This window comes from Drosophila grimshawi, unplaced genomic scaffold (assembly GCF_018153295.1).
Source record: "Drosophila grimshawi isolate 15287-2541.00 unplaced genomic scaffold, ASM1815329v1 contig_311, whole genome shotgun sequence".
In the NCBI taxonomy this organism is placed as follows: domain Eukaryota; kingdom Metazoa; phylum Arthropoda; class Insecta; order Diptera; family Drosophilidae; genus Drosophila; species Drosophila grimshawi.
The window spans coordinates 4991612-5015531 of record NW_025063098.1 but is presented as its reverse complement, the minus strand read 5'-3'; the positions used below and the strand labels follow the sequence as shown (position 1 = coordinate 5015531).

At 38.6% G+C, this 23920-nt stretch overlaps 2 protein-coding genes across 2 annotated transcripts; both read right to left on the bottom strand.

Moving 5' to 3' along the window:
- Positions 1-60: 60 nt before the first annotated feature.
- Positions 61-2436, bottom strand: LOC6564416. Its single transcript, XM_001990297.2, has 3 exons — positions 2300-2436; positions 1435-1481; positions 61-1378 (listed from the first exon to the last, which is right to left on the bottom strand). The coding sequence occupies exons 1-3, from the start codon at positions 2331-2333 to the stop codon at positions 260-262; spliced, it is 1200 nt and encodes a 399-aa protein (XP_001990333.1). The 5' UTR covers positions 2334-2436; the 3' UTR covers positions 61-259.
- Positions 2437-3834: 1398 nt separating this feature from the next.
- Positions 3835-20981, bottom strand: LOC6564417. Its single transcript, XM_032736988.2, has 5 exons — positions 20766-20981; positions 9436-9486; positions 7551-7597; positions 7229-7492; positions 3835-7155 (listed from the first exon to the last, which is right to left on the bottom strand). Exons 1-5 carry the CDS (start codon positions 20779-20781, stop codon positions 4042-4044), a joined length of 3492 nt encoding a protein of 1163 aa, XP_032592879.2. The 5' UTR covers positions 20782-20981; the 3' UTR covers positions 3835-4041.
- Positions 20982-23920: the final 2939 nt, after the last annotated feature.

Genomic DNA, 23920 nt, shown 5'->3' with positions numbered 1-23920 from the left:
CGCGTGGTAGTTCTAATAAAAGTAAGAGAGTAACTATAAAGCCCAAACATACATAAGAACTTTTTAAACAAATGCAATTTATATATAGAATAAGAATTGAATACATATGAATTTAAGTTTAACTACAAATGATGGTGTAAGGAGCTCCTAAGTGTGTGTATGTTTGTGTGTGTGGATGTAAATATTATTTATGCTAAGCCTAAGGACATTTGAGTCTATTGCCATTTAACCGGGTACAGATGCTTGGATTCATTAGATTCTATACTTGAGTGCGTTGTTGGCGTTGCCCAACGCTGTTCGGCGGCAGATACTCTCGATTGCCAACTCCAACGACAGGCTGAGCGAAGCTACCGATAGCATTACCGGGCAAGATGCCCGATGCGGTGGCTGCCAAACCAGCAGCAGCCGCAGCTGGCGCAATCCTGTTCGCACCCGGAGCAGCCACAGTACCAGCGACGCCACCGGGTCTTATGATGGTGCTTTGGCCATAAAGAGATTGCGTTTGTGTCGGCGTCGGTGAGGGCGTGGCATACGAGCCACGTTGAGCATTATAGCCTGTCAGCTGAGGTGCGCCAGTGGCACGCAGAGGGCCGCCGACGGCTGCGGACTGTGCAACTGCACCATATGCTGTACTCACAGGCTGTGCACCACCACGATAGGTATTCACATTGGAAGTGGCGACGGAGGCGGAGCTACCAATGGTATAGTCATAGATGTAGGCATTATTCGCATATAGACTGGGTGCCGAAACGCAGTCATACTGATTCCACCACACACAGACGAGCGTCTCCTGGCTGAAGACGGTGCCATTGGGACACAGGAACGAATAGGTGCGATTCAATGCGCATATGTGAAAGACCTGGCATTGGGCTTCAATATCCGCATAGTAGCCAGGAAGTGGCTGCTGAGTGCAATCGAAATTTGTGCGCGGCACTTGAGCATAAATGGGATAATCCACGCCAGCAACGCCGGGTATGGCCGAATAGTCACCATCGGCGCCATCATTATAATCATCAGAAGTAGGGGAAGCACGTGCTCCCGCTGTATTGCCATACTGTTGCTGCTGCGGACCGTAGGGGCCGCCACGAGCCGCACTAGATGCGCCCTGCAAGCCGGTGCCTGTTGGTCGTCTGGGTAGATTGGAGGTACTGCTCAATGCAGAGGCTGGAGCGCCAAATGCAGTCGTTGCCTGTCCACTTGGCGTATAGCCCACAGCTGGCGATGGAAACAGGCCAGCGCCGTAGGCTGTTGCAGGCGCAGGCGTCAGGGGCAGAGCTGTGCCTGTGGGATAGGACCCAGGTTGCAGACGTGCTGCAACCGCGCCTCCGCCTCCAGTGGTGGCCAGCTCGGGACGCACATAGTTGTAACCACTTTGTGCCTGTACAGAGAGATTTCAATTTGAATTCGTATGAATCATTATGGTCATCAACTCACCTGCACCTGCAGCTGGGCGAAACATCCGCTCCAGAGCAGCAGTAGAACTGCAAGAAGTGAATGATTCAACATTAAAGCTTTCTAATTGTGCAAAATACTCGATGAGATTTGGCGTTTGCTCCGAGATTCGAACCAGTCGACGCAACAAATTGCAAACAACTGAGCCGCAGCTTCAGCACCGAGGCGGGCAAATGTCCATTTTAGGGCCAAGTACGTTGCCAGATGCGATTCTTGGAACTGATAGCAAACGCGGACGGCTCTACATTGCGATCTTTATTTATCAGTTTCCTACTCAGGTGTCTGGCACAGTGGTGCAAGTGGAGATTATTATATGAATGTGTTCGTCACTAGGTGGGTAATTTTTTAAAATTAATTTCAATCAACACATTTAGGTTGAACTTTGACCTTGAGTACTATATTATTAGAGAAGACAATGTATTTTCTTTCAGACTGACTGAGCCACTTTATTAATTTCATAATTTTTAAGAATACAAATGGTTTGTCTCCAATGAAATAATCGAATGAATTCATCTCAATTGAAAAATAACAATTTTAATTTGCAACAAAATGTGTATTTTTCACGCCACTGTGCAACAACAACGCACTGCAACATCAATTGGCTGCCAAGAATTGCGATTGCTTGTTTGCTTTCGGCCAAAAAGAAGACGCATGCCTCGTAAATATGCAAGGCAGCAAAAACTTAGACAGACAGACGCCCATAACAATAACAACAACAACAACAACAATAGTGGGCTCCAAAGGAAGTGCTAATAATGATGAGGCGGGTCGGTCACTGTTGAGTTACGTGCTGAGTCTCCCATATGCGAAACCGACCCTGAGCTACAGTCGGGTTTGGTTAACTCACCTGCCAATACGGTGGCGTAGCGGTGTACCAGCATGGCAAAGTAATCTCTTCTCTATTTGTATTTGTACTTGTATTTGTATTTGTTATCCTTAAGCCTGTTTTGCCTGTGAACTGCACCACTCGTCAGAACAAACTGCAGTCCAACACCGATCGGCTAGAGGCATTTATAGATGATGTTCTGAGCTGGGAGCTGCGACTGCATCTTTACGAAATTTATGTTTATGTGGTTCGACAGTTCGTCAGTTTGACAGTTCGTCAGTTTGGTTTCGTGCTTGCGCTTTAGCAGATTTATGACACTGTGCTGTGTGCCATTGTTGCCAAGTTATCAGATATGTTTGTATACCCGTAAGTATACGTAATATTTCGCTTTGTTACGTATACGTTATTTAATTAAATATATTTTGCATTTCAAGTGCAATGCAATTCAATCGGATTCCGTTGCGCCCTTGAGGCATCAACAATAACGTTCGAATATTTGTATTTTTTTTTATACCAAAATGACAAAAATATTTAAATTTGTGTCCGATTACATGAGCGCTTTATGTGTTTTTGTTATTTTTGACCTTTCCTGGTCTGCCGGCTAGCGGTTAGAACTACAGACCTGACAATCGAATTTGTGTTGAGCTTTTCGATTATCCAAGTTGAGTTATTTAATGTTTAGGCAATGCTTGCTGATTTATTGTAAATGGCTATTTTACTATGGTTTGATGGATAATCTTTTTATGAGCATTCATTATGCGTAAACCTTTTTTGTTTCTATTGTATACTAAGCAAATCTCAACCTTTTTGGACTGTATATATTTATCTAAAATATCTAAGCTAAGAATTTTCAAATTATTTTCTGACTTTTTGAAGATATGAAACACATTAAGAGAAGAATATTCCTCAATTTTAAATAAATTTGGTTGATGATTACACGACTTATTTATAAAAGTGTTTTTAGTGTATTCGATTTCATACTTATTCACTTCATGTCCTCATCTTGGATTATTCAATATTAAAACAAATATTGCTAATAAACTAAAGTTGAATTTAAACTGTATTGTTAATTAACAGAAAACCCCTAAATTTGTATTCTTAAAAAACATTGTGTTATTGTAAATGACTAAAGATTTTTTCTTTCTTCTCATGCGTTCTATTAGTATGAACTTTTATTCAGCACATCTGCTCAAATAATTAATAAAAGCCGTTTGTTTTTTTTTTTTTTTTTTGTTTTTTATTTATTTTTTATATGTACTTTATTAACTTTAAATAAATATTTACAAAAAAGAGCAAGACATAAAGACATACAAATGTATATGGGCATATAGTTTGTTCATGGTTAATTTTGGGGTTTGTCGTTCAAAATACTCGTAATTTGTAGTTACAACTAAAAGAAACTAATTTAATACAACTCGTAAAATGTCTAGAGTAGTTTGATAAACGAGTATTATTCAAGTATTTATCGAGTATTTTGTTTTCGAACTTTTTCATATTTACAAACTAAATGCGAAAATTGCATTAACAAGAAGAAGCAAACTCCAAAAATTGGGTATACAAAATATAATTAAATCATTTTAGCTAAAATGCTCGATTTCGAGTGGTGTAAGGGCAAGGGACGAAGAGTGGGAAGGACTTGAAGGAGGCAGTGAGGAAGGGAGTGGGGAGGGAGTAATAGAGTTGACTAAAAGTTAAGCATTTACTCGCACACACTTTCGCAGCGCCTGGCAAAACTCGTTGCCACAATAGGAATCGGCAACCGTCTATCGCCTGCTGCTAAACTTCGATGCCAGCGAATATAATGACTTGAGTAGCTCCAGCGCACGACGATCCGAATTCATCTCCGGCTGCTGTTGCAGCTGTGCTGGCGTCGCTGCTGGCGTTGTCGCCGCCAAGTCCGCATCGTCCACATCCTCGACATGTATCTCGAATTTCGTTGTCTCCTCATAACTGCCCGGCGCCGTTGTGCTGGTGGTGATGGCAGACAGCGGCAGCTCCGTGGTCGTATAGCCCACCGGTGGCGTCGTTGTGCTCGTGTAGTAATCCGCATTGCCATTGCGTCGGAATGTGGTCACCGGCACACGTGTCGTTGTCGTTGCCAGTCGTTGCTTCTGCCTGGCGGGCAACTTGCTGTCGATGTCGATCAGCGCATTTAGCAGATGCTTGCGTGAGCGTTCTAGCGCTTTGCCATTGTGATCATCGCAGGTTTGAATGAGCAGGAGCAGCAGACTCAACACCTGTCGATCATGCTCCGCCTTGGCCATCACATTGCGCAGATGCAGCGCCTCCTGCTCGTTGAGGCCGCCAAATAGCTTGTTGGCAATACGCTGCAGTCCGCTGCTGGAGGGTAGAGCATCGCGTGGAATGTCATAGCTACGGAATATATCATCCCATTCATAGCGCGCTGGTGACGAAGTTGTCGATTTGGGCAGATAGGTGAAAGGCGATGTGGTTGTTGTTGTTGTGCGCTGCTCCTTCATCAATGCATCATTTATAGTCAGTGGATCGAGGAAATCTGTTTGCGATTTCAGCGACCAAGGATGCTCAGTGGGCTTGTGTGTTGTGATGAGTTTTTGGGGACGCGCCTCCTGCAGCAGATTATTGCGTGACTTGACGAAAGATTGCGTTTCCTGCTGCTGCAGAAACTGATCGCCCTCGCCGGAGTCGGCACTGGGCGGCGACAGCTCCGCAGATAGTTCTAACTCAGAATCCTGTGCACGGCTCGTGCTCAGCTCATACAGTTCCGTGGTGGTGGAGTAATCCGGTGCGGGTGTTGAATCAAATTTATGATTGATTTCCACAGCAATGCTTTGAGGAGTCGTTGCTCCCGGTGCTGGCTTTGTGGGTAAATAATACTTGGCGGTGCCATCACTAAACAGCGAAGAATCCGTTGTGGTCACTACCTTAAAATTGGGAGGCTCTGTGGGTCGAGCACGTGCCGCCAGCTCAGCCCGGAAGCTGTTGGGATTATCCAGATAGCTGGTCAATGCATTCGAAAAGATTTGGGCAATCTTGCGCGACTCGGGCTTCTCAGCCAAGACTCCTATTGTGGAGCCCGTGCTTCCAATCTGTGGAAAGGGTTGATAATCTGTTGACTTGGTCGGCGCCTGTGTCTCATTAAGCGGAATTAATCCGGCACTAATGTTCGCCTGACCCTCAGTCTGGCCACGGCCCTTGGCTGCCTTTAAGCCAAAGAGATTGCTGTACTTCTGCACCGTCTTGGCGCTGAGTAGACTCTGTTTGATGTCATCCGCCTGCTCACTGATGCTGGGTGGCGTCTCGGAGGTGGTCAGTGTCGCTGCCGCATCGGAGGGCTTGGCCGTGGGTAAAAGGGGTGGTGCCTTTACTGATAGCTTTGTGTGAACGCCCGACTTATCTGATTTAATGAGTGAGTTGCCAGATTCATTGGTCTCCTGGGCAAAGTATTTGGCCAGCGAAACAAGTGCATCTGGCCCAGATGACGGTGGTATCTCAAGTCCAGCACGTACATTTGTCGTTGATTGTTCATTCAGTTCCACATCCTCAAACTTATCCTTGAGCAAATTAACAGTCTTCAGCATATCCTGCACATTGCGATAAACGGAGTCCTCCTGAACGGGATTGGGCGCAAACAGCAGTAAATCTTCACCAGCTGAAGCTGCACTCGATCTGGGCACAGCAGCACCAATTTTCGGCAGATAGGTGGGTCCACTGCTGGTCGCCGTAGGCGCTGGCGTTGTAGGCAAATAATCGCGACTTTCACTCAACTTCTTGGATGGCTTCAGCTCTCCTGAACTGGCAATGTCATAATGATGTCGCATCCCTATTATTAGGGGTCTGTAAGTGCTCTCCAGCTCCCGATTGGTGCTAACTGTCGGCTTCCCAATCTTGGGCGCCACCGAGGATTCGAGAAACAGACCCGAAATCGCAGGACTGCCAAAACGATTCGGATTGGGAGTGGTTGCAGCATGGCCGCCTTTAATATAGTTTAGTTTGCCATCGGTGGATTTGGATTTGGATACGCTGGGCACCGTGGGTGTGTAGAACGGCGTAGTTTTGCTGGGCTCCAAACGGCGTGCTGTGGAATAACTGCTGGGTACGTAATAAGGCGTTGTGCTCTGCACGGAGCGTGTGGAGTGTGCCTCGAAGAACTCGGGCTTGTCCTTGTGCTTATCCTTGCTGTGCTCCTTGCTATGTGGCTGTTCCTCGCTGTCCAGCTCCTTGTAGCGCTGCTGTCCACGATGACCATTGCGTGCCCGTTCCCTGGACTCACCACGCAGCTGAGTGCTGCGATCCTGCAAGTTGGAGCTGCTGCGACTACGTGCTGGCTTCAATATGCTCAAATCATCATTGCTGTTGGGATTGGCGTTGACATTGTTACCGTTGCCGTTATTGTTATTATTGCTGATGTTGCTAGAGCGTCGCTTGCCCGCACCGCTAACAAATGATGAACTCTCCGCCGTAATCTGCGTTTCGTGCTCGTGATCATTACTATTGTTATCAATACTGGGCAGCACCTTGCGTTGCTTCTCTCCAGACACATCATCGAAGTCAACGCTCTCCAGCGATGCATGCAGCTCCTCCGTGGAATCGATGCGTCTCTCGGACTTGTTGCTCGTGGCCCGTGAACCCACACGCGCCTGACCAACAACGGGCTTAACCTTGGGCTTGATATTCAGACCACCGCCGACAATGTTGAAGCCTTGCACGGGCACCGATGGACGCACCCGATGAACACGTTGTTTGTTCAGGATCTCAGCGCTCTCGGCGTAGTACCCTGAGGAGCCCAGGCAGTTGACCTTGAACCACCAGTCGCAGGTGAGCTCACTCTGCTGGAATATGGTGCCATTGGGGCAGAGGAACGAGATCTTGCGACCCTCCTCGCATATATGAAATACCTGCGAAAATATAATAAATATTATTTTATTAATTAGATATACTCATTTTGATATAAATGAATCTGTCACCTACCTGACAATCCGTTTCCATGTCTGCAAAGTAGCCATTGCCATAGGAGCGACAGCTGAATGTGGTTTTTGGAATGCGTGGGTAGATGGGGAAGTCAATGCCCGGACGGCCGACTACGCCCTGGTATACCTCATAGTCCACATCCTCGTCAGAGGCGCGCTTCTTCAGATGATGCTTGTGGTCGTTGCAATTCGTGTGCGCCTCGTAGCGTTCTTCCTCGAACTGGGTGGCGCCCGTTTGTTTGGCCAGAACACGTGCCGAAGTTCGCTAAAGGATGGGTTAATTATGAGTAACAACAACAGATTCAAGATTATGGCGCTCCTACCTTGGTTTCTGCACTGGTTTGGCTCACATATGCCAGCAAGAGAAGCGCTGCGGAAAGAATTACAAGAGTATATATTATAATCATTATAAGAATATAATTTGAAAGCTGAAATTTATTGATTCGCTATTTGAAAATTCCACTAAAATATAAATTCTTATTATAGTGCGGAAAAAGTATAACTTCCAAATCCATCATAACAAATGCGTAGGGTGCATATTTTTTATGAGTTTATAAAATCGTGTTATTTAGTAGCAGCTAATTTCATGAAATTGCATAGCTCATAAGTGAGGAACAATTTTCTTAATGCATTTATTTTATCTATTTGTCAAGATTAAACCAACGTCCATGAGTCATTTTAAAATGCTTGGTGCTCATCAAATAACACAAATTCCCCATTTAACTCATTAATAATCTTGCTTATGCTTTGGAACTTATGATAAATTAGCTTTGGTATTAGAAAATATTAACTTCCCGAGTGCTGGACTGAACAGACCTTGATTTTTATATATCCATTGCCGAATTACGCAAAACTGTGACTGTCAATGTGACTGTCACTATAACTGTGATTGTGATTGTGATTGTGAAGCGAGTTACTGACCTCAGGCCGCCGAACGCAATAATTAAATTTTCAAACCATAAAAACAATTATATTAATGAGGTAAATAAGAAGAAGAGAGAAGTTGCTGATGAACTACAATTTAACTAGCGGCTGGGTGGAAGACGACACCACAAGAAAACCAAAAAAAAATCGTAACCGCAAGATTCAAGGTTCAATAGCTGCATAATCGTTGTGATTATATGAATCATTGTTCAATTGTCCATGAATCAGTAACTGAAGATGCTATCGAGGGTGTTGCTGCCTCACATAATTAAACAATTGCCCATAATTTGTGCACGTTGATTGAAACGCCCCAAAAAAAAAAAAAAAATGATAAAATAAATAAAAACAAAAAAGCGAATCGCATGGCCAGCCATTAAGTATACGCCAGGTGGCCAAACAACGCCGAAGCGCATCAAAAGTTCATGCGTCAAATGGGGGTCTAGACACACTTGTAAATTACACAAATATTTGCATTGTTCAATAGTTAAATTTTATGGTGGTGTTTATTGTTGATTTGAGACGCTTAATTAAGCAGCAATATCTTTGTCTTCCATTTGACATTTGGGTCTGGGTCAGCGGCTAATGATTGTTTGAATTTGGCATTTCCTATAGACATTTCCCAGGCATTCACCTGGTCATAGCCTCATTAATTAACCAAAAGTTGAAGACAAAACTCATGTCTTTAACTCGGCTCATCACGTTTTTCTGTCGCATGCCACGCACGACAAACCTGTCTCAAAACAAAGACACTTTTGAACGCACTCCGCTCTTTTTATGGGCCACATTTGAATTTTTCCATTTTTCTTTAGCAGATTCACTGCCTACGCATGCGCGAATGTGTTGTGCATCATGCGTCACTATCAGCCTGGCTTAAATGTGCCGTTAGCGTTAATAGATTGTGGGAATTTTACTTGATGCGTTGACAAGGTCAAGGATTGTTGCGAAATGTAGGCGGCGCCTCTTATATTTATTTACATGTTTTACCATCAAAACTTTGATAATAACTGAATGGAGCAGTAAATTATTCGATATTTGCATTCTTCTTAATTTAAATAAATTCATAAATAAATTTCGTTGACAACTACTCAAGGAGATCAAAAACCACAGCTGACTTTCATTTTATTAGTGGGACAGCACTGATAAACTGTTAAACCATAAATTAACACCACATGCACAAAATAATACTTAAGCTGATATTCATCTGAATAAAGTGTCGAAGAGCCTGTACATTATATGTTTGTGTGTCATTAATTTTAAACCGTAAAATATTAATGATTCACTTACCACAGCACAGTAAATGTAGTTGCGCACGCTTCATTTTGTTCACTGAGTCGCCTAAAAATAAACCAAGCAACAAAGATTAATATTTCTTTGAAAACGCGTTAGCAAAATTATGAATATTTATTTCCACAGCTCGTGGGATGACCGAAAAAAAATAGACAAATAAAATCACACGCGAAGTGGCATATTAGATAATGGAAATTATACGGGCTCCCCAAAAAAATAACAAAGACAAAAACAAAACCAAAAACAAATAATTGTGCGAGTGTACGCGCAGCATGGACAAAAAGTCACTGGAGTTTGATTACATAACGAACACACCCACCATAGACAAGATATAGATAGGTAGAAGATGATTACCTTAGATGCACACAGAGATACATAGGTAGAGTATATAACAAGCTGCGCTACAGGGCCTAAATCTGTAAAATCTTCTGTAAATGACAAGAATTGTGGGAGGCGACAACTTAATTAGTCAATACGTCACTTATATAGATTTGGCTTAGCTAGCTGGAAACTATGGCGCCACAGGGCGTATGTGTGATCAAATATAATAGAGCCTGGGGGCGCAGAGCTGCAGCAAATAAGAAAAGCTGTGGCACAGCTGTGCCATGCGCACAGTAAGTCAGTTACTAAGTTAGTCAGTCAGTCAAACGTTACAGACATTCACTTTGGCATCGTTGTCACTTCCGTCAGCTCAATTATGCAGCTGTTGTTGTTGTTGTTGTTGTTGTTTTTGTTGTTGTTGTTGCTGACGCTGCTGCTGTTGTTGTTTGCTGCGTACTTTGCATAATTTCATTTAATTGTTTTTAATTTGCACAACTTCAAACAACAATATCAAGTGGAGGAGCCACAGCAAGCAACCGGCTTACCCAGTGACACTCTTTGAATTTAATTAAATAATTTTCAATGGTTTCGCTAATTTCATAGCTACATCAATTTTGTATCTAGACCTTTCAAGTTTTTGCACTAAAACACTCTTTAGTTTTCAATAACAATGCGAAATTTAACAACAAAGTATCGAAATACATTTTATGTGCACATAAATTTCAGTTAAACATTCAATGCAAGCATATTGGGTAGAAAAGAGGGGATTGTGCAGTGGGTACCGCTTTTGCGAAAGCGTTTTTTATTCATTGTCTGGTGAATTCTGCACTGGCTGCTGAAATTGTTGTTTGTATTTAAATTAGTTGCTTGCCTTGGGTTTGGGTTTGGATTCTTATTTGTCTTCGTCGTTCTCACAACTAAATTTAATTTTTTCTTCATTTCATCAAATGCACAAATTACATAATCAAAGTAAACAAACAACTGGCATTAGAATTTAATAAAAACGTTTTCAATTCTCAAATAAATAACTGTCCAACTTATTTAGTTAAAGTTCAAGTGTTCGTTGCATTCTTTTATAATATATCTTCTTTGATTGCTTCGATTCGATTTTGGCCAAATGCACGTTTTTCAATTTGCAATTACTCGAAAAGAGTTTGTCATTGCCAAGGTTTTGTTTAACGGCATCAGTATATTGAAATAAACCTTAATTTATTTCGCTATTTTTTCTTTATTAAATAATTTTTTGTATATTTGATGATATTTTTTTTAATTCCGCAATTGCAAATTTTGAAGAAAAAAAACGATTGAAATGCATATATTTTAAAAAGCTTACATATTTTTCTACATATAAAAAGATTATTTCGAATTGATATTTATACGATATCCAATCTTAACACTTTAGAGCAGCAGCATTATGCCAATTTTAAAGTCATTCGTTAAGATACATACATATTTTAATTACTTGCACTTGCCAGTAAAATGTTTACACAATTCGAATGCGCTGGCAAAACAAGAAATTCAATTCAATCATCTTCAACGAAGACACCACAAATGATAAATGGCTGGTGACAAGGCATTCACAGTCGAACGAAAGTGCAAAGAAACGAAAGAGAAACAACTAAAAAGTAAAATATCAAAAGACTACAATGGCAAATAAGGAAGTTGCAACTGCTGAGATGCTGCTGCTGCTGTTGCTGCTGACTCATTATCAGTTGCCACAAACAACAACACCAACAACTGCAGCAAGAGCGTGAAGAAAAAAATGTCAACATGGGCCAGAGCAACAGGTGCTTGCAGCCTTGGCTTGGATCTTGCATTTAGTAGCTAGCCGAGGGCCGTGGCAATACAAAAATTTGTTCCGGCTTGCAGCACACACATACAAGCTAACACACACATACGCACACACACACAGGCAGATAAATAGCTGGCTAGTGATGTCCAGGACGCAATGCGGGTGTTCGTTGCATGCATTGTCCAATCTGGGTGTACAGACACCGCTGCCAAATGTCTGTTAAATCGTTTTAACCTTTTTGTCAAGTTGCCGCTTAACCTTTACGGTTGCTGCGCTGACATGAAGGAAGCATTCGAATTTTTCTCTTTTTATGTTGTCTGGCCAAGTGTTGAAACTGCAACAACAACAACAAAAGCCATTGAAAGTTAAACTGAAACTGTGGCATACCTATGCATAGTCAAAATATTTGGCTTGCCTTTTGTCTTTGCCTATCTGTGCAACGTGTCGTATACATGTTATTTGTAGTTTTGATTTATTTGTTTGGCCATTTTATCTCGTGCGCCGCGCCACAAGTTGCTCGCTCGAGCGAACCTTTTGACAGCATCTTTGTGTGGCCCTCTCGACTGCTAACCAAGCAAAACAAGACAACGACGACTAACTGCAGAGTACTGAAAATTGGATACCCTTGCAATTTAATTGCTCTTAACATGCATATATATATATATATACATGACAAATTTTTTTATGTGCATAAAACAGACTTATATTCAAAATACTTGAAGTCCACAATTAAAACATTTTTCTAAAATTAAGATATATTTATATAGATTTTCATCCTGATCTGCATAATTAGAAGACTCAGAAATCTCTTCATCAGATTGTGGCAAATTATTTGCCTATATTATATGTGGCTTAGACAGAGTATAAAAATAGATATTTAGTTTTTATTTATATTTCGTCTTGTTTTATTTTTTGTAAGCTTTGTTCATATGCCAAGCAAATTTCACCTTTATCGAAAGGCATGCGAAATGTGCACCTACTGCATTCACTGCATTATGAAACGGCAGCCAGAGGCGCGTACAGGGAACTGCTGACAATTCCTGTTGTGTAAATTGCATAAAATCACCGCTTCTTCAATATAATCACCAAAAAAAAGAGAAGAAAGATAATGTTAAAACTTGATGTGGGAGCGTCGAGTTGCAGATGGTAATTTTTCGGCTAACGATGTGAGTGGTTATCTTGCCTATAAAATGTGAAAACAGCTGTGGGCTCAATAATTCGCAAATAAATTTCAAGCTCCGTTGCAGTTTAGCAAGTTCAAGTTCGTGTCTTAAGTCTTTTGTTTTAACACTTTCAAATACGCAACCTTATGCTAATTTTTTCAATTAATTATCAATCGCAACATTTTGTTGTTACTATATCTACTGTTAAAAAACAATGCAAATTAAAATGTTAAACATAAACATAGTTTTTTTTCTCAATTTTTCTACCTGCGCTTTAAATTAATTGTGTGAAAAGGTTATTATATTATAAATGCATAACGTGCGCCAACAACTCAACTTTAGTTACGTTTCCCAGGCAGCACAAACCACATTTTTTATTTGAAATACACAAAACCATTGTATTTATTTTGTTAATTTTGCTTTTGGAGAGGAGTTTTCAAATGATGCGTTGGTTTTCGTTTTAAAAAAGAGTTTAGAGCAGTGCAATTAAAAGTTTATTTCATATCGGCAACATTTGTAAAATGGAACCCATGAACAATTGTGGCTTACTTTTTGATATTTGTTATCTTCTACCTCATCGTTAAGCTCATAAATCGTTTAGCTGAAGTCAGTTTAAATATTTGCACAATTTATAATTATAATAACGTTGAAAATTTTAACGGAAGATGTTGCAACGGCTGTGAATCGGGTTAAATTGTGGTTGTTGTTTTTTTTAATAATGGCATAATGCCAAATACGGTAAACCAAACGCAGAGATAACGAATAAATGATTAGGCCAACAACAACATCAACAATTATATATGTCATCTGTGCCTTAGCTGATGCTAAACATGCAATTCATGATAATTTATATGCACCTTTCTAAAATAAAAATAAAAATAAAAATAAACGTCCGTAACACTGTTCGAAAAGTTAAATTACTGTCTGATCTTAGACGCGGTTTCGTTTGGAATATTTTGCAATGCAAATTTTAAAAATTATAAAATAAATTACTTGGTATTATTTGAAAATTATAAAATTGCATAAGACACTTTATAAAGAATTTTTTAAAATTTTATAAATATTACCAAAAACAACAAATAAATATTGATTTTTAGTTTATACGTACTTATAATTGTAAGGAACTTGAATGCTTACAAAGCAACAACCCATAAAGTCAGGTGTGAATACGTGTAGCAAAAACCCATGTAAATTTTGCAATAACAAAACTGAAACTTTTTTAGTATGCTGAGATGTAGCTAAAGGCCGTCAGATAGGTAGCTAGACATACAAATGGACAGGTGGACGGAGCCAGACGATGTAGACGATGCGGTCGCTGATGCGTTGACCTACGTGCCACAGATTCAGATGCTCAGACAGGCGCTCAGATGCTCAACTGAAGTAACTGTGGTGGCTATTATTGTTTTTGCTGTTCTTCTTCTGCTGCTGCTGCTGCTGATGCTGTTGGTGCTGGTGCTGGTGCTGATGGTGATGGTGTTGTTTGGCTTTGGGGCAACTTCACAGTTTTTGGACATTAATGTTTGCAGCCAAAAAATTTTACCAAAAAAATGCCTTAAGGGAGGCGGTGGCTGCGATTGCATTTCATAGCCGCCAGAGTTCGACGTGCTAATAGATTTTGAGGTCATATGCAATTGTTTTTTGGGCCTTTTTACAGCCATCGGCATTTTTTTTAAGCATATTCTACATTTGATACGATTTTGCTATGTTTTTGTGTTTTTTCTGCTTTGCTTCTTTTTTTTTGCACAAGAATTCTTGTGCATTTCCGCAGAGCAGTTTTTGCATGCTGCTCATTTGCAATTTGTGTGGCGTAGCAAAAAGTGGCTGCCAGTAGACAGTTCGACGCTTCGTGCCAGCGAGCCTGTCTGCATGTTTCACACTTGCCCCCTAGCCAGGACCGCCCACAGCGCCGCCCACCATGGAACCCTTCACGAATCATACATAACTTTAAAAGTTCGCAGTGGCAAATTGGACCTCTGTTGTGATTTGTAAAGCAAGCTAGACCATTTAACGCATTAGATTTTTCCGCGTTTTGGGTCACGGCGCCGCAGCAACGGTTCATGCAACCGCTGCTGTCCCCGCGGGGGCATTTGACCGCCCGCCGAAGGGCGCTAATTGCCTGCCTCTTGCTGTGCCCTGGCTCGCTCCACTTGCCAACAATCACTTTGATGATGTTGTAAGCTGTAGCTCTTTTTTGCTCATCTTTATTACGCATACTGCTTTAATTTTATTTTGGATGTTTTTGACTTTTAATTATAACTTTCAGCTATTTTTTTTTTCTAGCAGTGACTTAATAGTTGCGTCTACTGGTTACTTAAATGCTTTACCTATTATTAGAAGTTTATGATCTGGAAACTACTGAAATATTTTAACTTTGAAAGCTTTAAAGAGAATTCTGAGTCAAATCTGCTTATGTGATTAAAATTCATACAAATACATGGACAATAAAAATTAAAACTAAGCGCACAAAAAGACAAAGAAGATCTGGAAACAATTGCATTATAGCTTATCATAAAACAATGATAAGCATACAGACCACAAACAATTTGAAAACAAGAATTTAAACAAATGAACTAAATCCATACAAAAGCTTAGGCAACGAACCTGTTTTTTGATTGCCTAATTCTTATGTAATATTTAGGGGGATTCCATTGTCAATCTATGTAAATGTGTCCAAAATCTTCCAATTATATAGAAATATTCATACAAAACAGAACAAAAATATTATAAAAACAAAACTATAAGTAATGCAGACATTTGTAGAAAAATAAAGTTGAGTAAAATCATTTACAATAAGAAAAAAACCAAAGCCGCAACTGTAGCGCTGCTGTTTGTGTTGATATGAGGTAATCGCCGGCAAGCGAAAACAACGACGCTGCAATTTATGACAAACAAGCAAAGGCGGCGCCAGCCACGCCGTCAACAATTGCAGCAGTCGAGCAACCACAAACACAGCAACGACAACAACAACAACAGCAGCAACAATTAATAGGTAATTGCAGTTGTTCTGCCGCCAGATTGTCTAGCTGAGAGTTGCCACAATCCATAATAAAACCGGTGGTAACTCTTGCAATGCATTTTGATTCCTTCTTTTTGTTTCTTTTCGTTCGATATCTGATTTAGGAACCACCCACAAAATGTGGGTCAGTGTTTCATACCCATCCACGCTGCATATTTATGTCACTCGGTTAAATAATCACTTGCTGCTGCTGCTGCTACTCCTGATTAATTATCAACAACAATGGCGAGCAATTTTCTTTGCTTTTGCGGCTTTTCTCCAATTTATACAACACTAACACACTTTTCCTCATCGTGATGGCCTTTTTATGATTACTCGCACTCATCTCTGTATACTTTCCGCTCGTATATATATATATATATATATGTACTGTTACAGATACATTACTCGTACGCCACCAACGTCTCAACTGAAGCAGTGAATTAGTCGCTTATTGTTTGGAGTAATTGTTTCTTGTTGCCGCCGCTGTTGTTGTTTGACTTTTTATCTGTTTTGTTTTCTTTTTTTTTTTGGGTTTCGCTTTGTAAACGAAAGTCAGTTTTGATATTAATTTTGTTATGATTTTATTGCACACGGTTGTTGTTGTTTTCAGCATTGTTTGGGTCAATAGCGGAAAATGTAATGCAAGCGGAAATGGCATGAAAAATTAATGTCAATATTTGCTTTACTTAAGACATCACTATAAATGGTAATAACAAGACAAATTGCGACCCAGTTAAGCCCAAACGATAAGATTGTTAAAATAACACAAGCTCATCTTACACGAACTGCTTATAATATTTTCGAATCCAAAAATCGGATTTTTTTATTCTTGTATTACTTATGTTTGATTATTGCAATAAAAAAGTAAGCGTTACGATTTTTTTCCTGGCTCAAAAAATGTTTACTTTTATAAGTTTTATTATACTAATTAATTATATTACAATATAAAAGTAAAAAAATATGAAAACCAGTCAAAAAGCATAAGAAAACTTACAAATTATAATTTATTGGCTTTTTTGGCGCCTTTGCCAATTCTAAAAAATGAGTAGTAACAACAAAAGACTTAAGAAGCAAACTTGATGTGGCAGACACGCCGTCTAAATAGTTGTTTGTTTTTTTCCTCTGTGCTTTTGTTTTTTGCGCCGTTTTCTGAATGATGACAAAGCCAACATGTTGTCGAAAACATCAAAGTGGCTCGATTATGACTGTTGAGAGCTCTTGTCATTTCGTTGCCTTCGCGCTTTTAATTGTGCTTGAAACATATAATCAAAATGACCTACGCGAGCATATCAAAAGTAATATTAGATGCGGAATTATAGGTGCTTTTGATTTATAATTCTGTAGATGCTGAGGCGTTTCTAATTGGCTGAAAGCCGCCATTTGGCAGTCAATGATGCCTACTTAAGTAGTGGTCTAATGAACGCATCGTTGGCAGCTTCTTCTTAAGTACTCATGAAATCCCTGGCAATGACACTCGGCAATTGCTGTCAGCCTGAGAAAAATGATACGGAACTGAAAGTTAACCAAAATTCCATAAATATATATATATAATATAGTCTATTGTATTAAAACATGAGCTATAAATTCAAATGACAACTTAAATAAATGCTTAGCACAAGAGCCACCTACTGTTGCCAACACCTGATTATACTATTAACATAAATGCTATAATGAATCACCCTAATAAAAACCAGATAAACAGTTCTTAAGAATTGCCGCACTATTTGATCCTTTGTTTAAGTGATGTCATTAGCTCAATTTAGATCCTACGCAGGCGTAGAATATATATCGGGAAACAAGTTCTTCTCGCAGATGTCTTAGCATGAACTTCTAAAGCTGATTTGCTATTTACACTTTTTAGCAAAACAAATCTGATAAGTTTATTGATTTGTGTATTGACAAACTTGTTCTCTCGAACGCTCATCTAACATATTAAACATATTAAAGACAATAATTAAGATTATTAAGTTTCTAAGCCGCTTTTAATTTATCTTTCGTTTTTGCTTTTGTCTTTTGCAGATGTTGCATCAAATTTTATGGCAAAATCCAAACAAAATGTATTTTTAAGCCATTTGTCATGCGGTCTGAAGCTGAAGAGTATAGAGGATTGGCTGACATTGAGTTGTTGTTGTGCATAAAATATATTTACAATGTTAATAAAGATGCTCCCATTTCTAATAACCAATTCGAAGTCTTTGGCAATAGCTGAAGTTAGATGCTAGCCAAAGCAAATGCCATTCAATGGCAGCCCAAAGTGTACCCTGTCAGCGCATGGAGGTCAGCATTTTGCTCTGACATTTAGCCGCATGCTGCTGACCATATATCAAGTGCTGGATGCCTGCCGCAGACAAAAGCGGACACCATTCGAACTGACATAGCGTCTACGCAATTTGCAACGCACGTGTCTTGATGAATGTATAGTTTTAAATGCATACATATATTTTTACTGCTATTTAAGAAGTTGACATTTAGCTGTTAAATGCACACATAATCATCATATTTAAAATCGTGATGTAATGCAACGGTTTACGCATGCTTTAAGCTGTGAGAAACTGCAATTTAGGGGGAAAATAACATTTTTATACATGCAATTACAGTTGACTCGAAGTAAAGTTCAATTTGGCAAGAAGTAAAAAATAATTCACATAAAAGTTCAAGTTCGTTGCCCAAGCCCAAATCTTTTGTTTTGCTGCCCAAAAAAAAAAACAAAAATAAATAAAGTTGACAAACTATTTATTTATTACACTTGAAGCGTTGCTGACATTTGACCAAAATGACAAACAACATCTCGCGCTGATGTTTTGGTTAATTTTGTTTTTGTGCGTCGCAAGTTCGTTGTCAAAGTCTTTTGTATATCCAAGAGTGTTTTTCATAACCTGTAACGAAGCTTAGCGTCCAAGACAAAGCGAAACATGTTGCGCAGTTAAAGAATAACAGACAATAACAACAGAAACACAACAATGCTGAGGAGAAAAAAACAACCTGATGCTTAGAATGTGTTGAAATCTTAAGGCAGCATCAAAAGCAGAAAACATGTGCATTATTTACACACTTCATTAATCACTAAAGATGGGCTGTAAAAAATACTAGCAGCAAACGTAAGGTTAGAGGGGGTACAAAAAAAACAAGATACATTAGGTTACTTTTACTTGATCGTACGCTGAAGCGGACTGCCGGCAACAGATGCGGCTCATTGGCTTTTCAGCGATGCGCACGCAGCGGCAGTTAACGCATCAACACTTGAATGGAATACAAGTAAAGCAACCTCAACAAAATAGAAGACAACAAACTTGTAGTTGATACTGATTGCGAGGGAGAGCATGGTGGGGAGCAGACCCCACTGCTTTTGGGCATTGTTGCTTGAATGACTTTTAAATTTATTTGCCATTTCTTTGCTGGCAAACGTTAATGAGCAAAGCGGACCATGCCAAAACCAAACTGAACCAGGCAACCAACAACATTCGCATTTTGAACTTTTATCTGGCCATCTGCAACAACAACAATAGCAACAACAATAACAGCAGCAACAACAACAACAATAGCAAGCGGGCAAAATTATATTGTATACAGCATTTGCTTACATTTTAAGCCAGCTTTGTGTTTTCTTTTTATTTTGTGTTCCCCCTAGTTTTATTTCTTTCTTCCAGCTCAACTTTAACCCTCTGCCACATAAAACAAAATAACTAAAACACCTTCGCTTGCTCCGACTGTATGTATGTGTGTGGGTGTGTGGCTGTGTGTATGTCTGTGTGTGTGATGTGATGTGAAAGATGTTAAGTCACACATTTGGCCTAAATTTGTCTTTTCCTAAGCAATGTCTGCGGCAACATTGCGCTTTTCTTTTGTTCATTTGCGCCACAAGGCTGGAAAAATCTGTAGCAACTCTTTGACATTTAAGCCGCATTTCCTAATTCCTGCTCAAGTACTTTCTGTGTCTGCTGTCGCTTCAACTGTAATTTTGGGAGCTGCACTACGATATTATCTAACCAAGCATTGCAGCTGCCTCAAAATACCCCAAGCATCTCATTCTGAGCCACTTCTGCTGCTGCTGTGCATCCTTGAACTGCTGGTACTTTATCTCAGATGCTTTAATAACAATGCCAAAAACTCAGCTGTGGCGATTTCAGAAATGGTAATTTGATGTGGTGTAGTATTAAAAAAAAAACCAATATACAATTAAAAATACCTAGCCAAAAACCAGCAGAAAAAAAATCATTGAATCAATGAAACGTACGCCATTAATTTAAAGGCTGATCAAAATGTTGTCTACCCTAAACATAATCATTTGATTTATTAATCATACATTCGACTGGCTAAATCATTTGCGAATTATTCAAAATTTGTTAGAACCATTAAAAAATTAAAGTCTTAGTTAATTACAGCCAGTTAATTAAGACACCATGATGCTACTGACACTTAATTGTAATGACTTTGTATCATTATAAAGTCATTATTATTTTATGTTTTTGCATTTCATACTGCCTGAAATGCAATTAACAATTAAGTGACAAAAACAAACAAGATTTTTAAGGACATGTTGCAATATTTCATTGCCAGCTGATGACAACTGAAAAAGAAAATTTAAGAAACACACAAATCTAACAAAGATTTTCTTGAGATGTTAGGTAAAAAGGAAAACTCAATCATAACTATAAGATTCCAATTCAATTTTAAGGATAGCTTGAATAAAAGTAACTAAGTAAAAATACAGCTACATATTTAACAATTTGCTTAGGCATTTGCTTTGTCCAGTCAAATATTTAAATTGGCTGGAGAGAAAGTATAAAATCAGTATCCAAATCAGAGAATTATAAAATTCGCAAAATAAACCGTTCTTAATGGGCAAAGAATAACGGGAAATAATTAACTTAACAAACTCGCTTGGGAACTTTAAGTCAGAGCAGTAAACTGAATTAAGTCTCAAATCAAATCAAATCCACATGCCATTAAAAAAAACTAGGCTCGTTTTTGAAAGGCAGCTTTTGATCATACATTTATGAACAGCATAGAAGACACAACTGCCAAGATTCCAGACCTCAGTGCAATCACTTACCTTTAAGCGGCAGCATCAGCAACAGTCTCAATGTCAGATTTTTTGTGGCTACAAACTGTGGCAGCAACTTCTTCCTGTGCTCGCAAAGTGGTTTTGCTTTCGGTTTCGTGAGTGAAGTAATATGTTTTGCTTTGCTATTATAAAGTTTTCCGCTGTTTCGTTTTTTCTCTTGTTGTATATTAATTATAATGTTGCATTTTTAATCTCGTTTTCTTATTTGTGTTTTTTCTTCTTTTATATGACTCACTAGGGGTTTGTTTGTCTAATACACAGTTATCACGATTAAGTTGTCGTTAAGCGAAAGATATAACAAAATCACTTCAAATTTTAAATGTCAGTAGCGCCGACAAATCATCTAAAAAGTTAATTCGTTTAATGTAGCAAAGTGTGGTAATATGCCATCCAAATAAAAACTAGTAAAAATCTCTGTGTTGAAAAATATTTAAGACCAAAAAGGAAATGGTTTTTTAAAATGGCTTTGTTGATCTGTCATTTCATATTTTTTATTATGCAATATATTTAAAGTGATTTTGTTAAAAACTTTGCTTCTTCAACGCTAAGAATCTTTAAAAGCACATTTTAATTATTGTTCTCCGCAAAGTCTTGTATATATTTTATTATTTAAAAATAAAATAAATCGAGTAAAAGCACAAAAATTCCAAGCTAAAGCACTTTACGCTTGAAACGATTCACAGTCGATATGTAAGAGCACACAACAGTTTCGAGTTGAAATAAAAATGTTTAAAAAATCGTCTGAATTTAAGTACAAACTGAGGAGCCAGGCCGAACAGAAGACGTCTTCACCCGTACGATATTCACATTTGAATGTTTCAATTGGCAAATGCGGCGTCCAACTTTAGTAGTTGAGCGACTCCGACTCGGCCCCCGATGCCGACTCGGCTCACTCTTCTTCAGCGAAAACGCACAAAAGCGACTCCCAGCAAAGTCACCCAAGAAAAGCAGTCGGCAAAGTCGCCGAAGCTACCGCAAATCTTTGCTTTAAGCCACGAACGAACATCTTCCTCGAAATCAACAACAACATGTTCAGGCAGAAAAACAAAAGCAACAAATTAAAAAAAAAAAAACAACAAAATAAAAACAAATGCAATTGACTTTGCGACCGGTCCAGCGATCAGCTGTTTACAACTCAAGAGAGTTGATGTCTCTGGTGGCTAACAAAGATAGAGAGAGAGGGGGAGACAGAGAGAGATAGAGAGAGAGAGCCGTACACGAAACTGTTAAGCATTGCATTGCTGTTAACTACATACAAATATTTTTGTTAACAGTTAATCACAACAAATATACTAATGCAGATCTAGAATTTTATTTTATTTTACAATTCACCTTTTCAGCTAAATTTAGTAATAAAATATATATTTATTATATTATATATTATATATATATTATTTTCCATTATCTCCATGTTTTGCAAAAATTATATTCATAACAAAATTTTATGAATTATATTATATTATTTTTATATGTTTACGTATTTATTTTATCGTTATAATAATTATAAGAATTATAGGCAGATAAGTTTCTCATATATAATTAGAATGAAATATTAACTAAACAAAACGAAAATAACTATTACACATTAAAAGCGAAAAACAAAAACAAATAAAAATGAGAAGAAAAAAAACAAAGTCAAGATTTGGTAGCTGTATCATAATATGAAAGCACTCGAGTGACGCACACAACTGATGATGGAAAAATGGAAGCGCAGACATATCATTAATGGACAATCTTGAAGGGCCCTCGAGCAGCTGGTGAAGTGTGGGGTAAAAAACAAATATAAAATTATTGATTTGAAACGCTGTCATTGACGACTTTATGACTTAAGTTGGTTTCTGTTTATGGGGCACTGGCCATAGCTAGCGAGAGGGACAGAGAAAAAAGAGAATGGGATAGCAGACAGCTGAAGAGTTGACAGTGGACAGTTTTTTTATGATTTGCTAGCTTCTTGAGGATGATGGGCGCAGTGATTTTGACTGCAACTCGCAGCCCTGACAAGCGGCGCCATTGCATAACTACATTTTGGAGTTTTGGTTTTATTTGGTGACTGTTGCTGCTGCTGCTTCTTCTTGGGCACAGCTACTTCTGCTTCCTTCTGCAACTTCATCTTTGCCTCCACCTTCGTCTACGACCCTCCGCCTTCATGCGATGCAGATGGCAACATTACACGGCGCATTCATTGCGCCTTCGATTATGCTTTTGCCATAGGAAATGCTTAAATAATCGTAGACACAAATATTCCCACGAGTTTAATTTTTCTTTATTTTTCTTTGGTAGCTATCTACTTCCAGCCATCAGCAGCGTCTGGCTGTCTACTACATGAACGAATCAGCATTGGATTCTATTAAAAGCGCCGGTAATCGTCAGAAGCGACGCTGGTAATCATCCCAAAGACTTAAAACGAAAGACTGCAGCAACGAACTTGCCGCGCATGCTCAACTTAACGTGATTTTAATAACGAGTCGGTTTAGCATTTCATATTTGGGTTGGTTTCTTATTTCTTAGATATACAAAAACCCAAATATAAATATATACTAATACAGATGACTGTTCTGTAAATTGGTTGCAAATGACATTGAACAATTTGTATACCCTTCAAAAATGAATGGGGTAGGTGAACAAATAAAACATTATACTATTGTTATATTCAAATCGAATAAGGTGTTTTATATGCAAAAGATGCATAGTTAATTTGAGTTTCAAAATTATTATATTTTATATATTAAATTTCTTCAACTATCTATTTAAAATAATAAACTTGAACTTCAATTATTGCAAATATAACATTTATTGACTAATTTAAATTATTGTACAGGGTATTTATTGGAGAAGATATCGACTTTTTCAGTACAAATGTTCTTTGAGTATAATTAATGGCTTTATTGATAGTGTCGAATATCTGCTAGCAGCAATAAAAATAATTCATGTTATTGATTTTAAGAGTGTTTTAATCATAATTATATTTATGCACGCGCTGAGCTGAGAACTCTTTTGTATTTGTTATTAAAAATTAAAGCTGCATTTTAACGTGTTCCACAAAATAAAGAAAACAACTTGGAGGTGCTAAATAATTTAATTTAATTTTATTATCTATATTTTTACTATCAACTATTTAATACCCAAATTCTTCTCCATTTTTT

Coding starts and splice junctions, on each gene's coding strand:
- LOC6564416 (XM_001990297.2), bottom strand. CDS start 2,333: ATGCTGGTACACCGCTACGCCACCGTATTGGCAG. Junction 1,482..2,299: donor CTACGCCACCGTATTGGCAG/GTGAGTTAACCA, acceptor CACTTCTTGCAG/TTCTACTGCTGCTCTGGAGC. Junction 1,379..1,434: donor TCGCCCAGCTGCAGGTGCAG/GTGAGTTGATGA, acceptor CTCTCTGTACAG/GCACAAAGTGGTTACAACTA.
- LOC6564417 (XM_032736988.2), bottom strand. Junction 7,598..9,435: donor ACTACATTTACTGTGCTGTG/GTAAGTGAATCA, acceptor TTCTTTCCGCAG/CGCTTCTCTTGCTGGCATAT. Junction 7,156..7,228: donor ACATGGAAACGGATTGTCAG/GTAGGTGACAGA, acceptor ATATTTTCGCAG/GTATTTCATATATGCGAGGA.